General features: G+C 44.9%; 1 protein-coding gene across 2 annotated transcripts in view; it reads right to left on the bottom strand.

Moving 5' to 3' along the window:
* LOC310869193 (neurabin-2-like) overlaps positions 1–24736 on the bottom strand; it is a 51336-nt gene extending 26600 nt beyond the window's left edge. Inside the window, exons 1-11 of one of the 2 annotated variants that reach the window (XM_083779803.1) lie at positions 24668–24736; positions 24506–24615; positions 19164–19417; positions 17494–17662; positions 16739–16962; positions 11109–11320; positions 10228–10534; positions 8257–8545; positions 6200–6322; positions 5423–5730; positions 1745–1877 (exon numbers count right to left, since the gene is read on the bottom strand). In XM_083779803.1, the coding sequence (XP_083635929.1) occupies positions 1745–1877; positions 5423–5730; positions 6200–6322; positions 8257–8545; positions 10228–10534; positions 11109–11320; positions 16739–16962; positions 17494–17662; positions 19164–19319 (1921 nt within the window). In that variant the 5' untranslated portion in view covers positions 19320–19417; positions 24506–24615; positions 24668–24736. Of the gene's footprint in view, positions 1–1744; positions 1878–5422; positions 5731–6199; positions 6323–8256; positions 8546–10227; positions 10535–11108; positions 11321–16738; positions 16963–17493; positions 17663–19163; positions 19418–24470; positions 24616–24667 lie in introns of both variants that reach the window. The other variant, XM_083779802.1, reaches the window with a different exon arrangement.
* Between the last annotated feature and the right edge of the window lie 463 nt (positions 24737–25199).

The following is a 25199-nucleotide window of genomic DNA, read 5'->3' on the forward strand; positions in this document are numbered from 1 at the left end:
TTTTCTCCACTGCCTTCAGCTCTTAGACCGTGAACGTTTATATCTCTTTGTAATTAGTAGGATATTGCATGTTCTCATGTTCCTTGTGATGTTGTTATAATTGTATTGTTCTTGTATGAAGTATTGCTAAACGTTTGTTTTATTTTATGTATTTCATGAGGTCCTTTTATGAAAGCACTTCGACGAGACGTTCCGCAGTTTGTGCACATCACTTTTTGCCTTCAGCTCTTTTTGCCTTCAGCTCAGGACAGCTATATGGTAGTAAAGAAATATGGTGTGTTGACTGACAGGCACATGATTCCACCAAGCACACCGCCCCATATAGATATAGAATGATGGCTAGTATACACTATAGTATACTATACATGGACCTCCATTGATGATAATAAAACAAATACGTTTGAGTTGTTGTCCCCTCGAGCTGCATGTTGTTTCCATGTCGGGTCCATTTGTTACCTCATTACAAAAACACCAAAAAACGTTTTAACAAGTTCATCTGTAAACTAGTTGTCAACACTCATTGACGGTGGAGCTGCTGTGTGAAATGTTTCACTGGACGATACATCTGGAAGGCGAACATAGGGTGAACCAGGCTGCTGTGGTGGTCGGACACGAGATCTACTGCTTTGGAGGAAACGCAAGAGTGTTCGTCTTCAACACACTGTCTTTACGCTGGAGGAAGTTGACCTCTGCAGTGACCCCTGGAACAGGAGAACCTCACCTTGAGGCTCCCTCCAGGCGCTTGGGCCACACAGTTGTTCTGATTGGAGATACTGTCTACCTCTGGGGAGGGGGGAATTACTGCAACGTGCTTTATGCATTTGATGTTGACGCCCACATATGGTTCAAACCCAGGGTTTCTGGGACTGTTCCAGAGGGGAGGTGGGGCCACTCAGCCTGTGTGTTGGGGAAGGTCATGTTCATCCATAGAGGACAGACCCAGAGATTATTCACTAATGATACCTACAAGTTGGACACCAGCACACTGGTCTGGACTTTAATTAACACCAGAGAAACGTATTCACCTGCTACATGGCTTCACTCTGCCACCATCATCGGGACGAAGATGTTTGTATTTGGGGGCTCGAGGATTAGAGTGTTGGACACAGAGACCAACCACTGGATGAAAACACCTTTTCCACAGCTTCTTCCAGAAGGACGCTGGTGGCATTCATCCTTTACCTACAATGGAGAGCTGTACATATATGGTGGTTGGAACGGTAACCAGATCTTCAATGATCTGTGGGAATTCAGTCCAGAGACGTTCTCCTGGAAGAAGGTTGAGCCCAAGGGGACACGCCCGTCTAAGATGCATAGGATGTGCTGTTGCATGATGGGAGATCGTGTCATCCTCTTTGGAGCATACACCAGACCAGGTGACCTGTATGTCTTAGACTTCAGTCCTAGCCTCAAGACATTATGTAAGCTAGCGGTCATTCAGTACGGTCTAGATCAGTCTGAACTCCCACACAACATCAGGTGGGAACAGGCAGCCATGACTAGCTCAAATAGAACAGAGAGGCAACAGAGACTATACCGACAGCAGCTTAGAAAATAAACAGTCCTCCACCAGGGGTCCTTGAGGAAGTTCCTGGTGGTCCCCAGCTAAATGGAGAGTTGGTAACCAAATGATCCCTTATAGATATTTACCTCTTGAGAGTTTTACACTCAAGTGTTTAATTAGTATTAAACATCTGCGTTGCTTAATTGACAAGAAGTCTACACAATTAGAGTGGGTACATACCCTTCTGGAGTTCCACAGGGAACAGGTCCAGGCGCTCCACTCTCTTCTCCAGCTCGTACTCTGCCGAGGCCGCCATGGGGTCGACGTCCTCGTTGCGACGGTCGTAATCCTCGTTAGAGTACGTGCTGAACACCTGGGGGGGGTCAGAGGGCAAGGGTCAAAGGTGATTCAACGGACAGAGGTCACAGTTTCACCTTCACACACACACCGGATCATCTGAGATACCGTTGTCCTAAATTGGTGGTCCTGAGGGGGTTCCAGGTGGTCCCCAGCTAAATGAGGGAGACCAGGTGGTCCTTGAGGGGGTTCCAGGTGGTCCCAAGCTAAATGAGGGAGACCAGGTGGTCCCCAGCTAAATGATGGAGAGTTAGTGACCAAATGGACCCTTATTAGATCTTTAAAGTAGCTATAGGCAATAATATGTCAAAATTGTAATTATTATTATTATTATTTTTTATTCAGACAGCCAGCAATGGGTAGAACGCTCCCAAAAAAATGTAGTCTCTGTGACACATCTAGGGGCCACAATATGCATTAGAAAAAACTAAATATTTGAGTTAAAAACACTCACACACAAAGAATATATATTAAAAGATTTGCGCCACCTTTTCACCCGCTTTCAAAAATAGCAGACCTACACGCTCTTGCAGACCTCACGAGCTTGTAGATCTGCTATTTTTCAACAGCTAAAGTATTACATATATCCGTAAAACACAACAAGGGGTTCCCGTCCTGAATGTGTTAAAACACAACTTATTTTAGCCCAATTTGTGCCCAAGACGTCTCCAGACGTCCTGGGAATTATCCCATGGTGTACACAAACTTATTATTTTAGAAATCTGATGGACAACAAACTGCTTTAGTACATAGATCGCCTCGGACAACAAGGAAGTGTTGATCATAAAGAATAACATTTTCGGTCGTCTGCTTCGTCTATTTGTCGCTTCAAATGTTTTCCAATACATTCTCGAGCAACGTTTAGCTGTAAATGACATTGTGTGTGTGTGTGTTTGTTTACATGGCTGTCATGTTGGGTATGAGGAGCAGACGTAGGCTTCACTCACACCTTCACATCTAGCATACGACATTGTTGCATGCTAGATGTAAACAAAGGGTAAGTGTCATGGCCGCCCCAATGCATCTCCAATGGAAGTCACATGGTTTGACACAACATTTTAGTTGTACGGCTTTCGGCTGTGTTTCGACTGCCCCCCTCCCCCTCATACAACAAAAATGTTGCGTCAAACCATGTGACTCCCATTTGAAATGAATTGCGAGCTTGCATCAGTCAGGTGTGAGTGAAGCCTTAGAATCGACATGCTGGGTGCTGAGTAGGCGGAGACCCACCTACTCACTCAGGGTTGACGTGTCACACCTGCAGTGACGTGAGGGGCACCAACATGTGGTGTTTTGATTGGATAATGGGGACACTCCCTTATTATAAAAGTACAAACCGTTGTGTATGTTCACATGACCTGATGAAGATCAAATAGATCGAAAACATTGTCAGAATTCTCAATAAAGAACGTCTTTCTTGTACCTGTGGTGTGCGGGCACCGTCAAATATCTACTGTCATGTTGGGTATGGCATGAAGTCCAGAGTAATCTAGTAGGAGAGTGGCGACACTAGCGTTGACTCCCATTGTAACAATGGAATGCGGAAGTGCTCATTCTATCTCAATTGGATATAGTTCCAATGTTTGGAACCCTTAGCACCCCGCTTTGAGGCGAGTTCAAAGCGCGTCGCCACTCTCTTACTAGATTACTCTGATGAGGCTTTGATTAGACAGATTGATATGAGCCAATCAGGTGCTCTGAGGCTTCAGGCGATCTGTTAGAGCAGAGTGGTCATTATCAAGAAATAACACACCACTGAATCCAGTGATTGGCCAATCACAATAGTGTGAAAATGTATGAGTAAAATTTGTTTTAGTTTTATATTAGCTTCAAAGCGATAGACTAGACTAGATGCACCTCTTGTACCAGTTTCATACATAATATATATGTATTGTATATACATCTGTTTTTATATTTATACTATATCACCTGAATGTACTGTATTCAATATGTGTGTGCACATGTTTATGCTTGCACCCTCATTCCTCAACATAAAAACAGCTCCCATTGTCATGATAGTTCCTGTCCACACCTCTGTGTGTGTACTGTACTGTACTGCTCTCTCTCTCTCTCTCTCTCTCTCTCTCTCTCTCTCTCTCTCTCTCTCTCTCTCTCTCTCTCTCTCTCTCTCTCTCTCTCTCTCTCTCTCTCTCTCTCTCTCTCTCTCTCTCTCTCTCTCTCTCTCTCTCTCTCTCTCTCTCTCTCTCTCTCTCTCTCTCTCTCTCTCTCTCTCTCTCTCTCTCCTTTACATAGACTGTGCATTACATTCACCCATTCACACACACATCCACACACCTTTACATAGATTGTGCATTACATTCACCCATTCACACACACAAACACACTTTCACACACCAATGCCAGAGGAAACCATGAGGCACCAACCAGCACATCAGTAAAAATTAGGGGTTCAGAGTCTTGCTCAAGGACACTTTGACACTAACTCTGGGGGAGCTCCACGGGGTTCGAACTGGCAACCTTGCGGTTATCATCCAGCCATGCACTCTAACCCTGAGCCACCCCCACACCGTGCGTGCGTGCATGATGACTGTGATGTCACTATGCTGAAGACACGCCCCCACACTGTGATGTCACTGTTCTGAAGACACGCCCTTGCGCGCATGCACGCACACAGTGACTCTCTCTAGAGGAAGTGCACGCACACACACACACACACACACACACACAGTGACTCTCTCTAGAGGAAGTGCACACACACACACACACACACACACACACACACAGTGACTCTCTCTAGAGGAAGTGCACACTCACACACACACACACACACACACAGTAACTCTCTCTAGAGGAAGTGCACACACACACACAGTGACTCTCTCTAGAGGAAGTGCGCGCACGCACGCACACACACGGGGAACACACACACACACACACACACACACACACACACACACACACACACACACAGGGGAATTTCTACACTTTGATTTCACAACAGCTCTTCCTGCTGAAGCAGCTTAAAGTGTCTCTCTCTCTCTCTCTCTCTCTAAAGACCTGCGTCAAACAGATACATTCTGACCATAACGCTCTCTGTCTGTCTGCCGTACCGCCAGGCCGCTATGGGCCAGTTGAATTTTAGTAGATTTAAAAAATAAAGATTTATTTTCACAGATCCTGAGGCAGACAGAATTTGAGAACGGTATGCCTTAACCCATTTTGGGCGGGTGTTTTAAACATTATGTTTATCTTTAGCTATTGGAAAATACCACATCTACACGCTCATAGAGCTCATGAAAGATCATGAACATGTGGTGCAAAGCTTCGAATATATTCATTCAGAGTGAACGTTTTTAGCTCAAATCTTTGCTTCTGGGAGGTGGTCCCTGAAACAAAATATATTCAGATGAGGGTCGGGGGCCAATTTCATATATTTTTGGGGGTCCTTGACATGAAATATTGAGAACCACTGATACAGAAACATGAGGTATTTCAGAGAACTGTCAGAATTTAGAAGACATTTTTTTTATTTTCGAGGTCAGGCCTAAATGTAAATGGGTTAACTAATCCCAGGTTTAATTCCAGACCGCACACACACACCTTGATCGGTCCTGTGCTGAAGCAGATCTTCCTATTGGCCGGCGGAGGCTCCTCCTCCTCGGGCAGCCCATCAACCTCGTGGCAGCTGCTGATTGGCTGGTACGGCCGCCCGTCATCCTCCTCCTCCTCGTCATCCTCGTCCTCGTCCAGCTGGCTTCCTGCCGAGTCGCTGTAGGCGCTGATGTCAATCATGTCTGACTCCTCCCCCCTGTCAAGCATGTCTGCTTCGGACACCTCCACCTCCTCCTCCTCCTCCCCCCTCCACTCCTCTCCTAGCTCCTTGTCTCCTAGCTCCTCATCTCCTAGGACTGACGCCAGACAAAAGAAATTCTCCATAAATTCATAATTCTCCAGAAATGACACGATGGTAAGATGGTAAGATGGTAAGTAACATTCTGAATGTAAGGGTGTGTGTGTGCATGGACGATATTGGTTCATTATGGCGATGAGATACGATACGATTCAATGATTTCAAATTGATACAGTAACTATTTAAAATACATTGACATTATTTTAAACTAAGTAATTAAAGCCACATTTTTCATCTTTCTTCTAAAAATTGCTAAATAACACACAAAAATATAGTATTGATACAATCAATTAATTGCATAGCAAAACGATTCGTTACCGATTATTCAAATTGCAAAACGATACGATACGATACAGAGTCAATGTTGCCGTTTTCATTTCGATATACTTCGATTCCTGAAATTAAAACCATATAGTAACTGCAATTTTTTACTATATCGTTAGACCCCTAATTGCGATCATCCCTACCTCCCTCCTCCTCCTCCCCCTTCCTCTCTGGCTCCGCCTCCTGCACGGCGGTGGGAGGAGTTTCTCTCTCTCCGTTCTCCAGGGGGGCGTGGCTCTCCGGTAGGGCGTGGCTCTCCAGTAGGGCTGTGACACGATATGGGAAAAATTAATAATACTTAATACGGTATTTATGCAAAATATTGCAATATCGATACGATATTATCGTTAAAATGCCATAGTCTATATTTTAAGTGTTGCAACATTGAAAACTAAACATTATTAAAAAAAAATCACACCCGTGTGAACTGAGTGGTGCAACTACACATTTATTGTTATAGTTACTGTACTGTAAGGTATTTGTAAAATTAGCCTCAGGTTGTAAAACATTAGAACCAGGAAAGCATCTGTGTCATTTTACATTTTTGGTTAAGTACTCTAGTCTGTGCATGAATTTCAAGGTTTCTCAACAGTGTCACTTGAAGGTCTCACACACACACGTGCACACATACCGCGGTCATGCATGCACACACACACGCACCGCGTTCATGCACGCACGCAGCATTGATGCGTGTTGCTACGATGCAGCATTGTGTTGCTACGTGCTATACACACACACACGTGCGATACCGCACGCACGCAGCGCACGCAGCATTGATGTGTGTTGCTATGACGCAGCATTGTGTTGCTACGTGCTAGGCACTACACACACACACGTGCGATACCGCACGCACGCAGTGCACGCAGCATTGACATGTGTTGCTACGACGCAGCATTGTGTTGCTACGTGCTAGGCACTACACACACACACACGGACATTGCTGGGCATTGCTAGTTTCACGCATGCGCACACCACTCGTGCTCATGATGACTGATACAGGTACACGGACATTCCTGGTTGTAGGAGTGGTTGCACCACTCAAAAAACTGCATAGTAACAATAGATATTTTTAAAATATAAAAAAAGCAAAAAAAAAAAAAAGCATGGATGGGATGTTGCTGGCTTTAGAAATGGACGAGCGTGGCAGTCCCGCCCCATTTCCTCATGACAACAGTCCCGCCCCCATTCATGACCACGACAGTCCCGCCCCCTTTCATGACCATGACAGGCCCGCCCCCTTTCATGACGACAACAGGCCCGCCCCCATTCATGACCACGACAGTCCCGCCCCATTTCATGACGACAGTCCCGCCCCGTTTCCTCATGACGACAGTCCCGCCCTTATTCATGACCACGACAGTCCCGCCCCCTTTCATGACCATGACAGTCCCGCCCCCTTTCATAACCATGACAGTCCCGCCCCCATTCATGACCACGACAGTCCCGCCCCCTTTCATGACCATGACAGTCCCGCCCCCTTTCATGACCATGACAGGCCCGCCCCCTTTCATGACGACAACAGGCCCGTCCCCATTCATGACCATGACAGTCCCGCCCCCTTTCATGACCATGACAGGCCCGCCCCCTTTCATGACCATGACAGGCCCGCCCCCTTTCATGACCATGACAGTCCCGCCCCCTTTCATGACCATGACAGTCCCGCCCCCTTTCATGACCATGACAGTCCCACCCCCATTCATGACCATGACAGTCCCGCCCCCTTTCATGACGACAGTCCCGTCCCCTTTCATGACAGTCCCGTCCCCTTTCATGACGACAGTCCCGTCCCCTTTCATGACCACGACAGGCCCGGAAGAGAATTCCCCGTTCATTTCCCTCACTAAACGTTTCAGAAAGTATTTATTTAAAGACGTTTACGCCGCGGACAACGACAACTCTTGTTGTGACAAATAATGACAATAAATACCGCGATGCTCTATATAGAGACGATATATCGCAATACCGTTTTTTGCGATACTTCGATAACAATATGATAGCAATATATTGTGCAGCCTTAGGGCCGATTCATACGGTAACGCCTCCCCCCCGAACCTCAAATAACGTCACATTGTAGGCTCTACAGATCCAAATGATGTCACATTGTAGGCTCTACAGAGCCAAATGACGTCACATTGTAGACTTTACAGAGCCGAACCGACTTTTATTCGGCTCTAAAATAGGAGTATGAATCGGCCCTTACTCTCCAGGGGGGCGTGGTTATCTCGGGGGGCGTGGTTATCTTGGGGGGCGTGGTTATCCAGGGGGGCGTGGTGGACGTCGGCCTGCACCAGGTGGGACAACGTAAACTCCGCCCCCTCGGGTCGGGGCTCCGCCTCCCGGTCGGCCAGCGCGGCGCTCCGATTGGTGGGTTCGGCCGTGGTGGGCGGGTCCGCTCTGGTCCCGCTCTGCGATGATGCAGTAAGCTCCTCCCTCTCGGACCCCTGAGACACAACCACTTCCTCTCCTTTACCCCAAAGCCCCTCCTTCACCTGAGAGAGATAGAGAGAGAGAGAGAGAGAGAGATTGATTTTGCCCTTTGCTAAACCCCACCCCAAAAGCTACCCAGGTGATAATACTAATGACCGTAGTCTGACCGAGCAACATGAAAACCCCTGTCGGACGGTCGTTATAGTTGATTGAGTTGGATACTGTTTCTGCCACTAACATTTCCTTGTTTTTTTTTTTTTTTTATAGCAGACAAAATTGTCAAAAAACTTTCCTCATGCTTTAAAACCCTAGCATGTCTGAGAGGTCATTTTGACCGTTTTTTAAAGATTTGGAAGTTGATTATCTTTGCCCATTAAGCTTTCAGAAGGTTCCCCTTCCATGACCATCATCATCCATCATCATTCCAGAAATTTCTCAGAAATGTTTGACATCTGAAACATTTTCTAAATATGAATTTAATCACATGCTACTTCTGTCTGATTTTACTTCAGACATGCTAGTGATTAAGCGGCATGTGACGTGTCAAACTAGGGGGTTTTCATGATTCTGAATCCATTCCAGGCATTAGTTTTTCACAAAAAACACAAAAAATGGCCATAGACGTCATGACAAATGTGATGAGGTGGCTATGGCCAAGGAGTGGCTATATGGCCAAGGAGTGTATTTTGTGTTTAGTCAAAACTAATGCTTGGAATGGATTCAGAATCATGAAAACCCTCTAGTTTGACATGTCGCATGCTACTTAAAGCAAAAGGAAAGTTTGACATTTCTGACATTTTTGCCTGCCATAGGATGTTAATGGTAGGGTCACAAGAAACCCCTATAGAAAAATTTACCAATACCGACAGCCGGTCAGAAAATGGATTCATGAATATAGAGCACCGAAGTCTGACGTCACTTTCAGTAGAGGGCGTCAGTCCCCAGGTTCATGTATTTTTTTAGTTGCATTGAAATCGCCATAGGAGGATTTTTAGATTGCTTCATATAAGAACTGTGTTTGAAAAATAAACATGTCATCCCGGCCGCTTCACTCATATGGATATGAAGAATAAACTGACTGAGAGAAAACGCTAATGTTACTGCTACTGAATTAGTTAGATTTTTGCTAGAAGCAGACTGTATCATATATGAGTGACTGACTGTTTCAAATGATACAGAGACACCTCCCTGACAATAATAGACAGCTTGTTTATTTTTGGACCACAACGCTTATAGTAGACGATATTAAGATCACCCCATGTTATTCTCCATAGAGAAATTACTTCCGCGACCCAGGGGAATCGAAGGGATGAGCAAGTTACGTCAGGACTTTGGTGCTCTATACAGTATGTATATAGACAATATTTTAGGCCAATAAAAAAAGACTACATACCAAATCCCCCCCCCCCCCGTCCACCTCGACTGCCGGACCAATAGGCACTCAGCGAAGGGCTAACTGCCGTCCCCTGATGACCCAAATGATGCCCAGGCTGCTTAACCCATTCTGACCTGAGATCAGATTCTAAAAATGTCTGTTTGAAAACGACAGTTCTCTGAAAAAGCTATGTTTCTATGTCAGTCGTTCTTCGATTTTTCAAAAATAGCAGACCTACAAGCTCGTAGTGCGCCACTCGGTGGCGCGCTATGAGCTTGTAGATCCAAAAGGGTTCAAAAGGGGTTCAAAAGGGGTTCCCGACAAAAATGGGTTAAAGGATTTCTCCTGAAGCAGAGGAACGTGTCTCACCTTGGGCTCCAGTGGAGGTGGAAGGGGAGGTTTGGGCGGTCTGGATGGGGCCGTCGGGCTCTCTCCCCTGGGGAGCAGAGGGGGGTCCGAGGACCCCCCCGGCCCCACTGGGGGGTCCTTCAGAGGGGGGTCCGAGGAGCCCCCCGGCTCCGCTGAGGGGTCCTTCCTCTCGAACACGGCGCTCAGCTGCTGCACTGTGGGACTGACGGCCTCCCGGGACCCCCCAGTTGGGGCAGGGAGGGCAGGGGTTCCCAGACCCTCAGAGGAGGGGAGGGGGGGTCCCAGACGACCCCCAGAGGGGATAGGCCTGTCACAATTACACATTTAAGTTAACGACTGTCGTCACACAAATCATTTCACAATTAAAAATTGAATTGTGTTTTTGGCATTGGAACATAATGAATACAAAATAAATGTCTGTTTGCCTGGTGGTAACAGTTGTAAAACATGCACAGGGCAGATTATGACAAATAACTGAAATATACAAAGAAATGACTGAAATTTTTTATACATAAAAAAGGTAAAAGAAACTAGCGAAACTAGCTGATCTACAAGCTTACATCACGTCTCGAAGTGACGCGTTGTAAGATTTGTAGATCTGCTGTTTCGGATATGTTTTTGTCTTTTTTAAATGTATGAACATTTTTCAACGTGGAAACAATTAGCCCCAAATCCCACCCCAAAAAGCGATTGTCCAATCAATGACAATCCAAATAGTTTAGCAACGGTTACTATGCACGTCAAGCTTTCTTCGCTGCCAACGTGCCTATTGGACAAGGATGGGTTTGGGGAGGGGCTACTTATGACGATTATGAAAAGATCTCAAATGGTTTCCGAATAGAGTGGCGATGATGAAAATGACTGCGACCAGTCAGGCCTACCCAGGGGACGGGACAGGGGCGTCGTCGAGGCGCTCCACCCCCCCAGGGGAGGAGGAGGGTATGGGGGGTTCGCTTGGTTCGGGGTCGTCGTCTAGGCGGTCCAGTGCCTCCGTGGAGCCGTTGAAACGCGCCACCACGTCCAGACGGCCATCTTGGAAGCCGGACGCACGCTCCTTCTTCAGCAGGATGCGGTTGTTGGCCGCCTGCTTCTCCTGGAGCGCAGACAGACAGGCAGGATGCACACAGACAGGCAGGATGCAGAGAGAAAGGCAGGATGCAGAGAGACAGGCACCATGCACACAGACAGGCAGGATGCAGAGAGACAGGCAGGATGCAGAGAAACAGGCAGGATGCAGAGAGACAGGCACCATGCACACAGACAGGCAGGATGCAGAGAGACAGGCAGGATGCAGAGAGACAGGCAGGATGCAGAGAGACAGGCACCATGCACAAAGACAGGCAGGATGCAGAGAGACAGGCACCATGCACACGGACAGGCAGGATGCAGAGAGACAGGCACCATGCACACAGACAGGCAGGATGCAGAGAGACAGGCACCATGCACACAGACAGGCAGGATGCAGAGAGACAGGCACCATGCACACAGACAGGCAGGATGCAGAGAGACAGGCACCATGCACACAGACAGGCAGGATGCAGAGAGACAGGCACCATGCACACAGACAGGCAGGATGCAGAGAGACAGGCACCATGCACACAGACAGGCAGGATGCAGAGAGACAGACAGACAGACAGACAGACAGACAGACAGACAGACAGACAGACAGACAGACAGACAGACAGACAGACAGACAGACAGACAGACAGACAGACAGACAGACAGACAGACAGACAGACAGACAGACAGACAGACAGACAGACAGACAGACAGACAGACAGACAGACAGACAGACAGACAGACAGACAGACAGACAGACAGACAGACAGTTGAGAGAGTGACATTTATATTCCACACAGACACACTGTACTGTCACAGCAACATTGTTTATGTTTGCTTTGTTCCACTTTTGCTTTGGCAATGTTTGGCATATGTTTTCTCATGCCAATATGCCTGTCCTGTGAATACAATTTCCAATGTACAATTTAGGCATTTAGCAGACGCTCTTAATCCAGAGCGACTCAAGCCCAACACACACCGGCTCCGTCCGACGCGGCGCGTTGCCGCGCGGCGCCGGCGGCCTGGAAAATAGAACTGGTTCTATCGGCGCGCCAGGCGACGCGGCGCGACACGGCAGACGGAGCCAGTGTGCGATAGGTTCATTGGAAATAATGGAGGCGGCTGTTTTGACGCGCAGCGGTCGCAGACGATGTGTGATGGGCTTTACATTAAGCAAGAACAAAAAAGCATCATACATCACATAAAATCACATAATAAGCATTTATCATGAAACATGCGTAAGCTAAGAACGTAACAGTGGAATATCTATATAATGAAACTATACATTTAAACTATACATAATACTATACTATGCTATGTACTATGAGGTGCCATGACTACAGTACATACAATGCAATTATAGTGCTGATATAAGATATGTTTTCTCATGCCAATATGCCTGTCCTGTGAATAGATTTGCGGCACATTTCATTGAGCTTATTTTTTTCGTCAAAATATGGCGCAAATCTTTGAATATTATATTCTTTCAGAGCGAACCGTTTTTAACTCATATCTTTGCTTCTGGGGTTTGACTGCTAATTCAGATGGAAATATAATGAAATTAATGTCATAAGAATACACAATTGTATTACATATAACTTTGCAAGTTATTTTATTTTTATGAATTAATTTATTTTTAACATAAATAAGGCTAAATTAAGCATTTATCATGAAACATGCGTAAGCTAAGAAAGTAACAGTGGAATATCTATATTATGAGACTATACATATAAACTATATATATATACTACTATGCTATACATATGTACTATGGCGTGCTATGACTATATACAATGCAATTATAGTGCCGTCTACATAACATGCTATAAGTCTGTATCAAATGCTATCTAAGTCTACAGAAATGCTATCTAAGGGGGTAGGGTAAGTGCTATGGGCCATGATGGAGTCTGAAAAGGTGGGTTTTCAGACTACGGCGGAAGATTGGGAGTGATGCTGCAGTTCTGACTGCAATGGGAAGTGCATTCCACAGTTTTGGAGCCAGAAGGGAGAAGAGTTTGGGACGTGTGGAGCGTTGTCCCGGCGTTTTTAGTGAGGGTACTTCCAGCTTCCCTGCGTTGGCTGATCTGAGTGCGCAGGAGGGTTTGTAGGGTTCAATCATACTTGCAAGATATGGGGGAGCCATACGTTTGGTTGCTTTGAATGCCAGCATCAGAGTTTTGTATTCTGTGCGGGCAGCGATCGGGAGCCAGTGGAGGGAGCGGAGCAGGGGCATGTCCCACACATAAGAGCCTTATTTATGTTTAAAAATAAATTAATTCATAAAAATAAAAGCACTTACAAGTTAAATGTAATACAGTTGTGTATTCTTATGACATTAGTTTCATTATATATTTTTTCATATTCCATCTGAATTAGTTAAAAGCAGGCTCTGTACCCAAAAAGCCTGTATTAAGCCTGTCCCCAGCAAGTGGTCACAATTTCAAACTGCCAAAAAAGTGTCTAATACTGTCACAATAACATAAATATACATACTAAATGAAAGCAAACAATATACACAGTTAATTTTAATTTATATTTTCCAATAAATATCTCATATCAAATGTGTGTCCCACATCTCCGTCAACTCCGTCAGGTTTTTTAAAAGTCTTAAATTAATCAGAATATATTGTCGACAGATTTAGCCTGAAGACTCCTTTTCCAAGTCATGTTTATATTTGTTGCAAACAGTGGAGCACCTGGTCTGACAAGCATTCAATTGTTTGATATTTTAAACAAACAATGTTGATATCAATGTGGTCACAGCTTTTACACGTCAACTCCGTCAGGACATTATTATGCTCTTTGTTAAGAATTCCAAAATAATGTTTAGTATTTTAGTGTTTAGGGTTAGGTTTAGCTAACAACTGAAGAAAAAACAAAATGGCTTGACATATCGATATGTCGACGATATATCTATATCGCAATACCGTTGCCTTTTTGCGATACTGATATTGTGCATGTTCATACCTCGATAACGATACGATAACGATATATTGTGCAGCCTTAGTGCCTGCCTGGAACAACATACTTTCAGATGGGGGTCGGCGGCCAATTACATATCATTTTGGGGGTCCTTGTTGTGCACATGTTTGAGCACCACTTATATGTGACCTGATTTGACTGAGAGACTGCCATCGCGCACATTCCAGCTTTTCACCAGAGGAGAAAACCTTTATTTTTTTTTTATTTTTTTTAAATGAGTTAATAGCAGGCAGACTCTTCACATACTAGAGCATGTCTGAAATAAGTGTCAAAGCTGAAATTGACATGTAAATATGAAATAAATGCTTAGCTAGGTGTAATGTTGTAGACCACAGAAGTGAACCTTTCAAGCCTGTTTTCTCAACTCGCTGATTTCTGCAAGACATCACTCTATAAGCCATATCTCCAAAACTGGGTCAACCTGAACAACCAATTATGTCAATTTGAAGCTTTGATATGAAATGAAAAAACTAAAATTCAAAAAAATCCAATGGCAGTCTCCTAGTCAAATTTGGTCACATATAGAAACGTGGGTTTTTCAGAAAACGGTCATCATTTAGAACAGGGGTTTTCAACTGGTTTTGACCCAGGGACCACCATTCTGACTAGCAGCAGCCTGGGGACCACCACTGTTGTGTCGGGTGGGTTCATCGTAGATCTACAATGGACCCACCCGACACAATAGTGGTGGGGCATTCATGCACCATGGGTTAAGATTGTTTTTGTTTTCTTCTTACTTGTTACTCACTAATCACACTATCACAGGCTACATTCATGAGCTGGACAAAAAAAACTAAGTATTTTATTATCAAAAGTTTAACAAAAGTGTTTTTTACTTGTACTAAGCAGGACTCAAAATAAGTCTCAAAATAATAATCCATTTCAGTTAATCACCCAAACACTGAAGACACATTTGACAGTCACAGTAGGTTTGTTTCTGACAACCCCCCCCCCCCCCCCACACACACACACACACACACACACACACACACACACACACACACACACACACACACACACACTACACACACACACACACACACACACACACACACACACACAGAATATATTTTTTTATCTTATTCTATTAATCTAATAATCTTCTCTTTATTTTAACCAACCTACAACCTGCACCGGTTTATACATTACCTTTCTAACATACAGAGGGAACTGTTCATTGTGTACCGTCACTTTAAAAGCGTAATGTATACATCATCGTACGACGGTGTCACGCACCAAAAATAGCCAATCTACCAGCTCACATTGCACCTGGTTGCATCGCGTTGTGAGCTTGTAGCTCTGCCTTTTCGGCAACGATAGACTGAGAAGTTGCACATTGAATAGGCCTATGTCACGTATTATGTGAGACTATTCAATCGATCCGCGGCAGATATTATAACTCTATGGCAGGGAGATTTGACTTTACCAAACGTATTATTATGAATTGCATGAATAATTATGGCAACGCAACGTCTTACCGTGCTTGCCTTGGGCAGCAAGCACGGTAAGCATGCATGCGTTGGGTGGAAGCACAACATGCGTTGGGTGGAAGAGAAGGATGGTTGTTCCGCTGCAGCAGCTGATGGCTTTTTTTTAGTTTATTTGACACGTTGAGCACTTGACTTTTTGAATTGTAATGTTAGATTCGACTTAAGTTATTATTATTATTCACAAACAAGTAAAAAATAGTGCAAATAAGTTTTATATATATATTAGAAAGGTAAAAGAAAAAGTAAAGAAAAAAAGGCAAAAATACAACTTTTCTGAACGCCTGTCTGCGGACCACCAGCAGTACCTCCGCAGACCACCAGGCGGCCGCGGACCACCGGTTGAAAACCCCTGATTTAGAAGAACATTTTGTAGAATCTGGTCTCCATGAACAGCGCCGCCCTAGGAATTATCGTGCAACCATGGTTCAGACCTGCAGGGCGGCGCTGTTTCATTAATATGTATGATGGTGTCATGGTGGTTCAGACCTGCAGGGCGGCGCTGTTTCACTAATATGTATGATGGTGTCATGGTGGTTCAGACCTGCAGGGCGGCGCTGTTTCACTAATATGTATGATGGTGTCATGGTGGTTCAGACCTGCAGGGCGGCGCTGTTTCACTAATATGTATGATGGTGTCATGGTGGTTCAGACCTGCAGGGCGGCGCTGTTTCACTAATATGTATGATGGTGTCATGGTGGTTCAGACCTGCAGGGCGGCGATGTTTCACTAATATGTATGATGGTGTCATGGTGGTTCAGACCTGCAGGGCGGCGCTGTTTCACTAATATGTATGATGGTGTCATGGTGGTTCAGACCTGCAGGGCGGCGCTGTTTCACTAATATGTATGATGGTGTCATGGTGGTTCAGACCTGCAGGGCGGCGCTGTTTCACTAATATGTATGATGGTGTCATGGTGGTTCAGACCTGAAGGGCGGCGCTGTTCACTAATATGTATGATGGTGTCATGGTGGTTCAGACCTGCAGGGCGCGCTGTTCGAACATCCTCCTGGTCTCGTGCAGCTTGGAGAGTCCTCCCGCTGTGGCCTTGGCTCCACCCCCTCGGGAGGCCCCTCCCCCCACGGCCTGGGGGTCGAAGCGGGTGACCCTCTCGGAGACCGTGGACCCCAGCTTGAGCAACGCACCGCTGTCCACGGTGTCGTTGAGACTGGACACCTTGGGGAGAGAGAACCTCACCTCTGACCCTGGAAAACATTATTATTATTATCATTATCATTATCATTATCATTATCATATTTATTATTATTAACACGTAGTCCGCCAGCAACTTGTGATATAATTCACACCAGCATTTGTCCCTGTTGTTCAAACTCTTATTTTGAAGAGCCAAAAACCCAGACCGGATGTTATGATCTTATGTGTGTGACGATGCATCATCACTCCATGATTACTTAGTTTAGACTAGTCATTGGTTAGACCAGTCAGATTGTGATTTTACAATATAAATTGGGGGAGATATAAATGCCAATAAATGAGGGGTCCGTTGACTAATGCATGTCAAACTGGGGTTCCTTGAAATTAAACGGGTTGAGAATCACTGCAAGAACTGTAAAACTGTTCTCTTATTACATAATGGCATATCTCTTCAAATTGGGGTCCGCGGGGCTGATTAGTATCAAATTGGGGGTGCTTGACATGAAAAAGTTTGGGAATCACTGCTCTAGAGGCGAGATAGAGCTCTGCATCTCCACCAATACAAACACACAGTGACTCACCGCTCTCTCTAGCGCCCTCTAGAGGCGAGCTCTGCATCTCCAGGAACATGCTCTTGATGCGGGTGACGTTGGATCCATAACGCCCTCCCTGGCCCCTCCCCGGGGGGCGGGGCAACAGGGCAGGCTTCTGGGACGGGGGGCGGGGCTTGTTGTTCAGGTGGTCCGTGGCCTGTTTGGGAGGAGGAGCAACACTTGAGTTATTTTGACATAAGAATTGTGTAAAACATTGTATTGGGACTCCAAACAATAATCGGACAAAAACCCATGTATAAAAAACTTTAAAAAGGTAGAATCACATTAACCCATTTAGACCTGAGGACGATTCTACAAATGTCTTCTAAATCCTGACAGTTTTCTGAGTCGTTCTCAAACATTTTCATGTCAAGGACCCCCAAGATTATCTGTAATTGGCCGTCGACCCCCATCTGAAAATATGTTATTCGAGGGAAGCAAAGATTTGAGTTAAAAACGTTCGCTGTGAAAGAATATATATTCAAAGATTTGCACCACATTTTCACGATTTTTCATCTTGCTTAAAACACCAAAAGGGGTTCCCTCCCAGAATCGGTTAAAATATACATTCTAAAATGGTTAGTCCCAATACCTGATTCTGATTGGCTGTTTTCTGATTAGACCATGTATAGCAGTGTTGTTTTTGGCAGCAAATTTTGATTTTACTTTTAGTCATAGACTTTTGAATAGTTTTCCTTTCGTTTTAGTCACATTTTAGTCACCAGGAATGTCGACTACATTTACAGTTGGTTTAGTAGACTACAATGTATTTTGGCGGGCCATGATGCCGTCGTAACGACTGATTTTACACTTCAGCATGCAGCCAAGTGTAAAATGACTTACACTCTTGTCCCTTCCTAGCATTTTAGTCTAGTTTGTTGACAAAATTGTCAATATATTATTTAGTCTTAGTTTTAGTCATCGTAGCTTAGCTTTCATGTAGTTTCCATTTAGTTTTCGTCAGTGGAAAAATGTAGTCAGCGAACACAACACTGCTCAAACTCTGAACTAACCGCAGCACATGTTCAACCGCATGTGTGTCCGTTGGTGTGTCTACTCTGCGTGTGCGTCCTCTCTACTCTAGCATGCATACACCTATTTGCATCGTTTCCCCGACTTGGGATCACAAATTGAATCGACAAGATTTCCAAAGAAATCCATAATATGTGACCAGATTTGAGTGAGAGCCTGCCATCACGCAAACTCCAGCTTTTCACCAGAGGAGAAAAACAAAAAAAGAATTTATCCAAAATGCACAGGCAGACTCTTCACATACTAGAGCATGTCTAAAATAAGTGTCCGAGCTGAAATCGACATGTAAATATGAAATAAATGCTTAAACATGTAGCTAGGTGTAATATTAGAGACCACAGAAGATATGTAAATATGAAATAAATGCTTAAACATGTAGCTAGGTGTAATGTTAGAGACCACAGAAGTGAACCTTTCAAGTTTCAAGCCCGTTTTCTCAACTCGCTGTTTCTCTGCAAGACATTACTCTATAAGCCCTATCTCCAAAACTGGTGGGTCAAACTGAACAACCAATATGTCAATTTGAAGCTATGATACCCTGCTTACATATGACATGGAAAAAAAAGGAAAATTCTAAAAAGATCCAATGGCAGTCCCTCATTCCAATTTGGTCACAAATGTCGTACCTGTTTGAGAGCGGCCAGGCCGGCCTCGTACGCGTTACGGTGAGGGGACGCGCTCCGCAGGTTAGACCCACCTCCTCCGGAGGGGGCGGGGTTGTTTGGGGTGGAGGTGGGCGGGGCGTTGCCCCCGGCGACCGGCGGGGCTTCGGTCTTCATCATGGTTTGAATGAATCAGACGCACCCGAGGACTGAGGAAGATGAGGATGAGGACGGTGGAAGCATTCTGGGGGACGTTTGATATTCACCTCGTCGTGTGTCTGTGGAAGAGAAACACATTTTAAATGATGCATTTATGTAGCAGCTTTATCCAAGGCGCTTTACATAGATTGTACATTACATTCACCCATTCACACACACATTCATACACCTTTGCATAGATGGTGCATTACATTCACCCATTAACACACACATTCATACACCTTTACATAGATGGTGCATTACATTCACCCATTCACACACACATTCATACACCTTTACATATATGGTGTATTACATTCACCCATCCACACACACACACACATTCACACACCAATGGCGGAGGAAACCATGCAAGGCACCAACCTGCACATCAGGAGCAATTGGGGGTTCAGAGTCTTGCTCAAGGACACTTTGACACCAACTCTGGGGGAGCCCACAGGGTTCGAACTGGCAACCTTACGGTTACCATCTGGCCACTCTACCGCTGATCCACCGCCACCGAGAGTATACGAGGACACTCGTATTAAAAAGGTAGTTAGCAGCAGTCCTTTCTGGGCATCACAAGTTGTTGAAACCCTCCAACAACCAGTCTGTGGGTATAATGTCTTTAGGGCTGTCAAATATTAAAGCAAACAATAACAAAATAAATAAAATAAATAGTCTATCTATCTCTGATAGTATTTAATGACCATGAAGGCTTCCTCTAGGCCAGGGGTTCTCAACGTTTTTGGCCGGGGACCCCCGGGAATGCTTTGGCAATGTCTTGGGACATTTTTGTCTTGGTCTCTCATCAGAGCATTTAGCTGTGAAAGACGTAAAGACGTGTGGGTTATCACAGAGATGCACTCACTGGCGCATCGCACACCACGCAGGCACGCACGCCAAGCACGCACGGCACGCACGCACTGGCGCATCTCATGCACGCACGCAGGCACGCAGGCACGCACGCACGCAGGCACATTTATAAAAAAGGTTTGGGTCATTTTGGGCAAAAGAATCTATGACGCACGCTCTCTTTCTCTCTCGCTCTCTCTCTCTCACATCATTGAATACAGGACATTGTTGTTCTGTTGGTGCGGGACGGGGCGATCGAGGGACAAACGTCCCATTTGGGGGACTCTCTCTCTCTCTCTCTCTCTCTCTCGCCCCTCGCTTGGCCTTTCTCTCCTCATGTCTTCAGTCTGACAGGAATGTTACGACCAGTGGATTCACAACAACAGGCTGAGGTTAGGATGTGTTCCTGCATGTTCACATGGAAGGTTAGGATGTGTTCCTTAGGTTAGGATGTGTTCCTGCATGTTCACATGGAAGGGTTGAGCAACACTCTGACAGACAGGCAGGCAGGCAGGCAGGCAGGCAAGCAGGCAGGCAGGCAGGCAGGCAGGCAGGCAGGCAGGCAGGCAGGCAGGCAGGCAAGCAGGCAGGCAGGCAGGCGAATGAACACAACAGAATGATCATGTGACCACACACACACACACACACACACTACAACAATACAACAATAGCATTGTTATAGTTGTAAACAGACACTATAAACAGTGACACATCATGTAAACTGATTTCACACACACACACACACACACAATCTTGTGCTCCGAGCTTATTTCCTGTTATTGTTAGAAGGGCGCATGACAACACACACACACACACACACACACACACACACACACACACACACACACACACACACACACACACACACACACACACACACACACACACACACACACACACACACACACCCTACTACCCTAGTTTATTTGCTCTGCTTCCATCTCCAGTCTTCCTCCCTTACTGAAAACTACAATGATGGAGTCTGTCTGAATAAAACTACAATGATGGAGTCTGTCTGAATAAAACTACAATGATGGAGTCTGTATGAATAAAACTACAATGATGATTGGGTACTGTATGAAATAAAACTACAATGATGGAGCCTGTAGGCATAAAACTACAATGATGGTGGAGTCTGTTTGCATAAAACTACAGTGATGGTGGAGCCTGTATGAATAAAACTACAGTGATGGTGGAGCCTGTATGAATAAAACTACAGTGATGGTGGAGCATGTATGAATAAACGTACAACGATGGAGGTCTCTCTCTCTCTCTCTCTCTCTGACACAAACACATCCCCATTTGAACACACGTTCAAATGGGGATCCCTCTCTCTCTGACGGAAATGGGGCTACTTGGGCAGTGATGATATAGACCTGGGGGTCCATATAGAACTGGGGGTCCTTGGGCAGTGATGACATAGACCTGGGGGTCCATATAGAACTGGGGGTCCTTGATCGAAAAGAAAAAGGTGAGAAAGAAATAATGATGGATGATTCCCTGCTAAATGTCCTCTGCAGTGTAGAGGAGACTCACTTATCTGCAACAGTCCAGGTGTCATACTCGTGCGTGCGTGCGTGCGTGCGTGCGTGCGTGCGTGCGTGCGTGCGTTACTATAAAGGACTTACTTTCATTTTGTATAAACAATGACAATGAACCGACATGACATCACACTCAATGATGATGACCTTAGATAGCATTTCTGTTGGCTTAGATAGCATTTGACACAGACTTATAGCATGTTATGTAGACAGCACTATAATTGTATTGTATATAGTTATAGCACGCCATAGTACATATGTATAGCATAGTAGTAAATATGTATAGTTTATATGTATAGTGTATGTATAGTTTCATTATATAGATATTCCACTGTTACTTTCTTAGCTTACGCATGTTTCATGATATTGATAAATGCTTTTATGTGATGTATTCCCATGCTTTTGTTCTTGCTTAAATGTAAGTCGCTCTGGATTAAGAGCGTCTGCTAAATGCCTAAATTGTAAATTGTAAATTGTAAATTGTAATGATCAAACCAATTAACCAACTAAAACACTCAAGCTTCGTATAATAGTTCATATACTGTAACATATATAATAGTTCATATACTGTGTAAAGAGTATAATAGTTCATATACTGTAACATGGCACAATACATATATCTATAAATGCACCAAGTCTCTGTACGTACTGTACATGTGTACGTCTGAAATCCACTATAACTACGCGAGAACCGTACGCTCCACACCCCCGCAGGGAGTGCAGTGCCCGGTGTCGGGTCGGTCCGACCCACGGTTTGTCCAGAACCGCCACAAAAGCCCCTGCCAAATCTGCAGGCTCTGGACAGGGCCCAAATTAGCCAACTGATCACACCTGATCACCCCTAGATCTCCATATATGGAGCTGGCCTGTTCCGACATCACCATGATGGTTGTGACGTCTGCATAGACTCCATGTTTGGGCATGCCAGACAAAGAACTCCATATATGGGTAAAAAGGGACACAGGCATAATAACTGGGTGCACAGGGCACCGCTATATGGTAAATATAATTATACAATGAACAAAATAAAATCTAATAAAATCCCCCATTGGGCCTGTAACAGGAGACCAGACATGGAACTACTTGAAGAGCTGAGACAGTCTTCAACTCCCGGCTCTAGAAACAAACTGTGCCGTCTTAAATACTTCACAAATTAAACAGATTCTGTCAGGACGGTTAGCTGTAGATCTATAGTCGACTAAAATCGTATGCTATTTAGTCCACTAAAACTAGACTAACACTAATACATTCCAGGTCACTAAAATGTGACTAAAACTAAATGAAAACTTTTCAATAGACTTTGAATAAAACAAAAAATCAAAATGTGCCATAGCAATAAATTGTCAACGTTCATTTGAATGACACCACATACAAAATGCACATAATTTTGATTGTCCACGAATGTAACCTTTTAAATGTGAGGGACATTAGGCTATTTATTTGACTACTTTTGATGTATTTAAATAGTTTACCAAAAATCGTCTCTCTCACTCTCTCATGCCAGTGTGCCAGTGTTTGTGCCAATGTTACAAAAAAAAAAGCAATTCATCCAAATCTGTTCTAAAAAAATGTCGATGTGTGTGTGCGACTGTGCGTGCGTGCGTGCGTGCGGTTGCTACTGCGTGCGGTTGCTACTGGGCTTGCTGGCTAGAAAGAGGCTTTTGTTGACAGTCAGTCAGTCTCAGAGTCACACAGAAACACAACCACAGCTTCTGGTGTGACTCAAACCGGCGTCCAATTGGTGCGTGTGTTGCTTTATTTATTGTCACACAAACGGCGTCACATTATCATTAATATCATTATTATGACGTCATCATAAAAGAAAGCATATTAAGCAGAAAGCTGTCGGGACGGTGTGTCGCTGCTTGTTGTGGTTCCACGCGGATAGCGGTGACCTGGTGAATGCAGTGCCCGCAGGGGGCGCTGTTGCTGGGAGTGTGTCTCTGTGTGTGTGTGTGTGTGTGTGTGTGTGTGTGTGTGTGTGTGTGTGTGTGTGTGTGTGTGTGTGTGTGTGTGTGTGTGTGTGTGTGTGTGTGTGTGTGTGTGTGTGTGTGTGTGTTGTTTCATTGTATCGACTCAGTCAGTCAGCTGACATTTCATTTAATAGGTGCATCCCTTCGTTTCTAATTGTTATTTTCATTCACAGAAACTGATTTTCCACCTCAAATTAAACAACAAGTGTGTTTTTTTTGTTTTGTTTTTTAAGACAAACGCCCCCCCCCCCCCCCCCCCCCAAGACAAAAACACTACCAGAATCTGGTGGTGGTTTTACTTGAAAAACACCTTATTTGTGTTTCATTTGCATCATAGTGACCAAAACAATGCTGCAGACAGGCAGACATGCAGGCAGGCAGGCAGACAGGCAGGCAGACAGACAGACAGACAGGCAGACATGCAGGCAGGCAGACAGGCAGGCAGACAGACAGACAGACAGACAGGCAGGCAGGCAGACAGACAGACAGACTTGTCAATGAGGAGTCACACAATAGTTTAGGTCACCGGTGTCTGTGTGACCGGGCCCTATCAGAGATAGCGAGAGAGAGAGAGAGGCCTGCAGTGTGTTCTGTGTTTCCTTCCTGCATCTCGAGAGCTTCCTTTATTTAACACACACACACACACACACACACACACACACACACACACACACACACACACACACACACACACACACACACACACACACACACACACACACACACACACACACACACACACACACACACACACACACCCTTACCGTTTAGTTCATTTTGTGTTGTGTTCGGGTCTCACCGAGTCTCACTCAGAATAAATCCTCCTACGATCTTCATCACGCTTACTTCCCTTCAATGAAAAACCTCCATTGTCTGTCTGTGTATGGGTCTCTCTCTCTCTCTCTCTCTCTCTCTCTCTCTCTCTCTCTCTCTCTCTCTCTCTCTCGCTCTCTCTCTCCACGTTCTGCCTCCGTTCGTGCGTGTGTGTGAGAGAGACAGTCTCCTCCTCCTCTCTTGCTCGCTCGCTCTCTCTCTCTCTCTCTCTCTGACTCTCTCTCCCACACACACACACACACACGCGCGCGCACACACACACAGACAGACTGTTTAATACCCCGTGTTGATCGAGCTGCCGTTCATTAATTTATCGCAGGCTACAATTCATAGTTTTTTATTTTAATTACATTTCGTATTGTCTTCAAAAGTGATTGACACATTGTGTGTCACTCACGAAAAATATATAGGCCTACTTGAACGATGATAAAACAAAAATAAATAATACAATTCCATACAAAACAGCGGCCTCTGGTGGCAATCATGTTCATGTGAAAGTACAGCATCTCCTGAATCAGAATGTTTGTTCTATGATCATTGATGTATAAAATGTAGGGGTAAACGATTATGATGTTAAGACCGATATCCGATTATTTGTAGGGTCATATCTGCCGATACAGATTCTGACCGATTCCGATATTATACAGAGGACCACAATG

The sequence above is a fragment of the Protomyctophum parallelum genome (assembly GCF_964188405.1).
Source record: "Protomyctophum parallelum genome assembly, chromosome: 13".
NCBI classification, from domain to species: domain Eukaryota; kingdom Metazoa; phylum Chordata; class Actinopteri; order Myctophiformes; family Myctophidae; genus Protomyctophum; species Protomyctophum parallelum.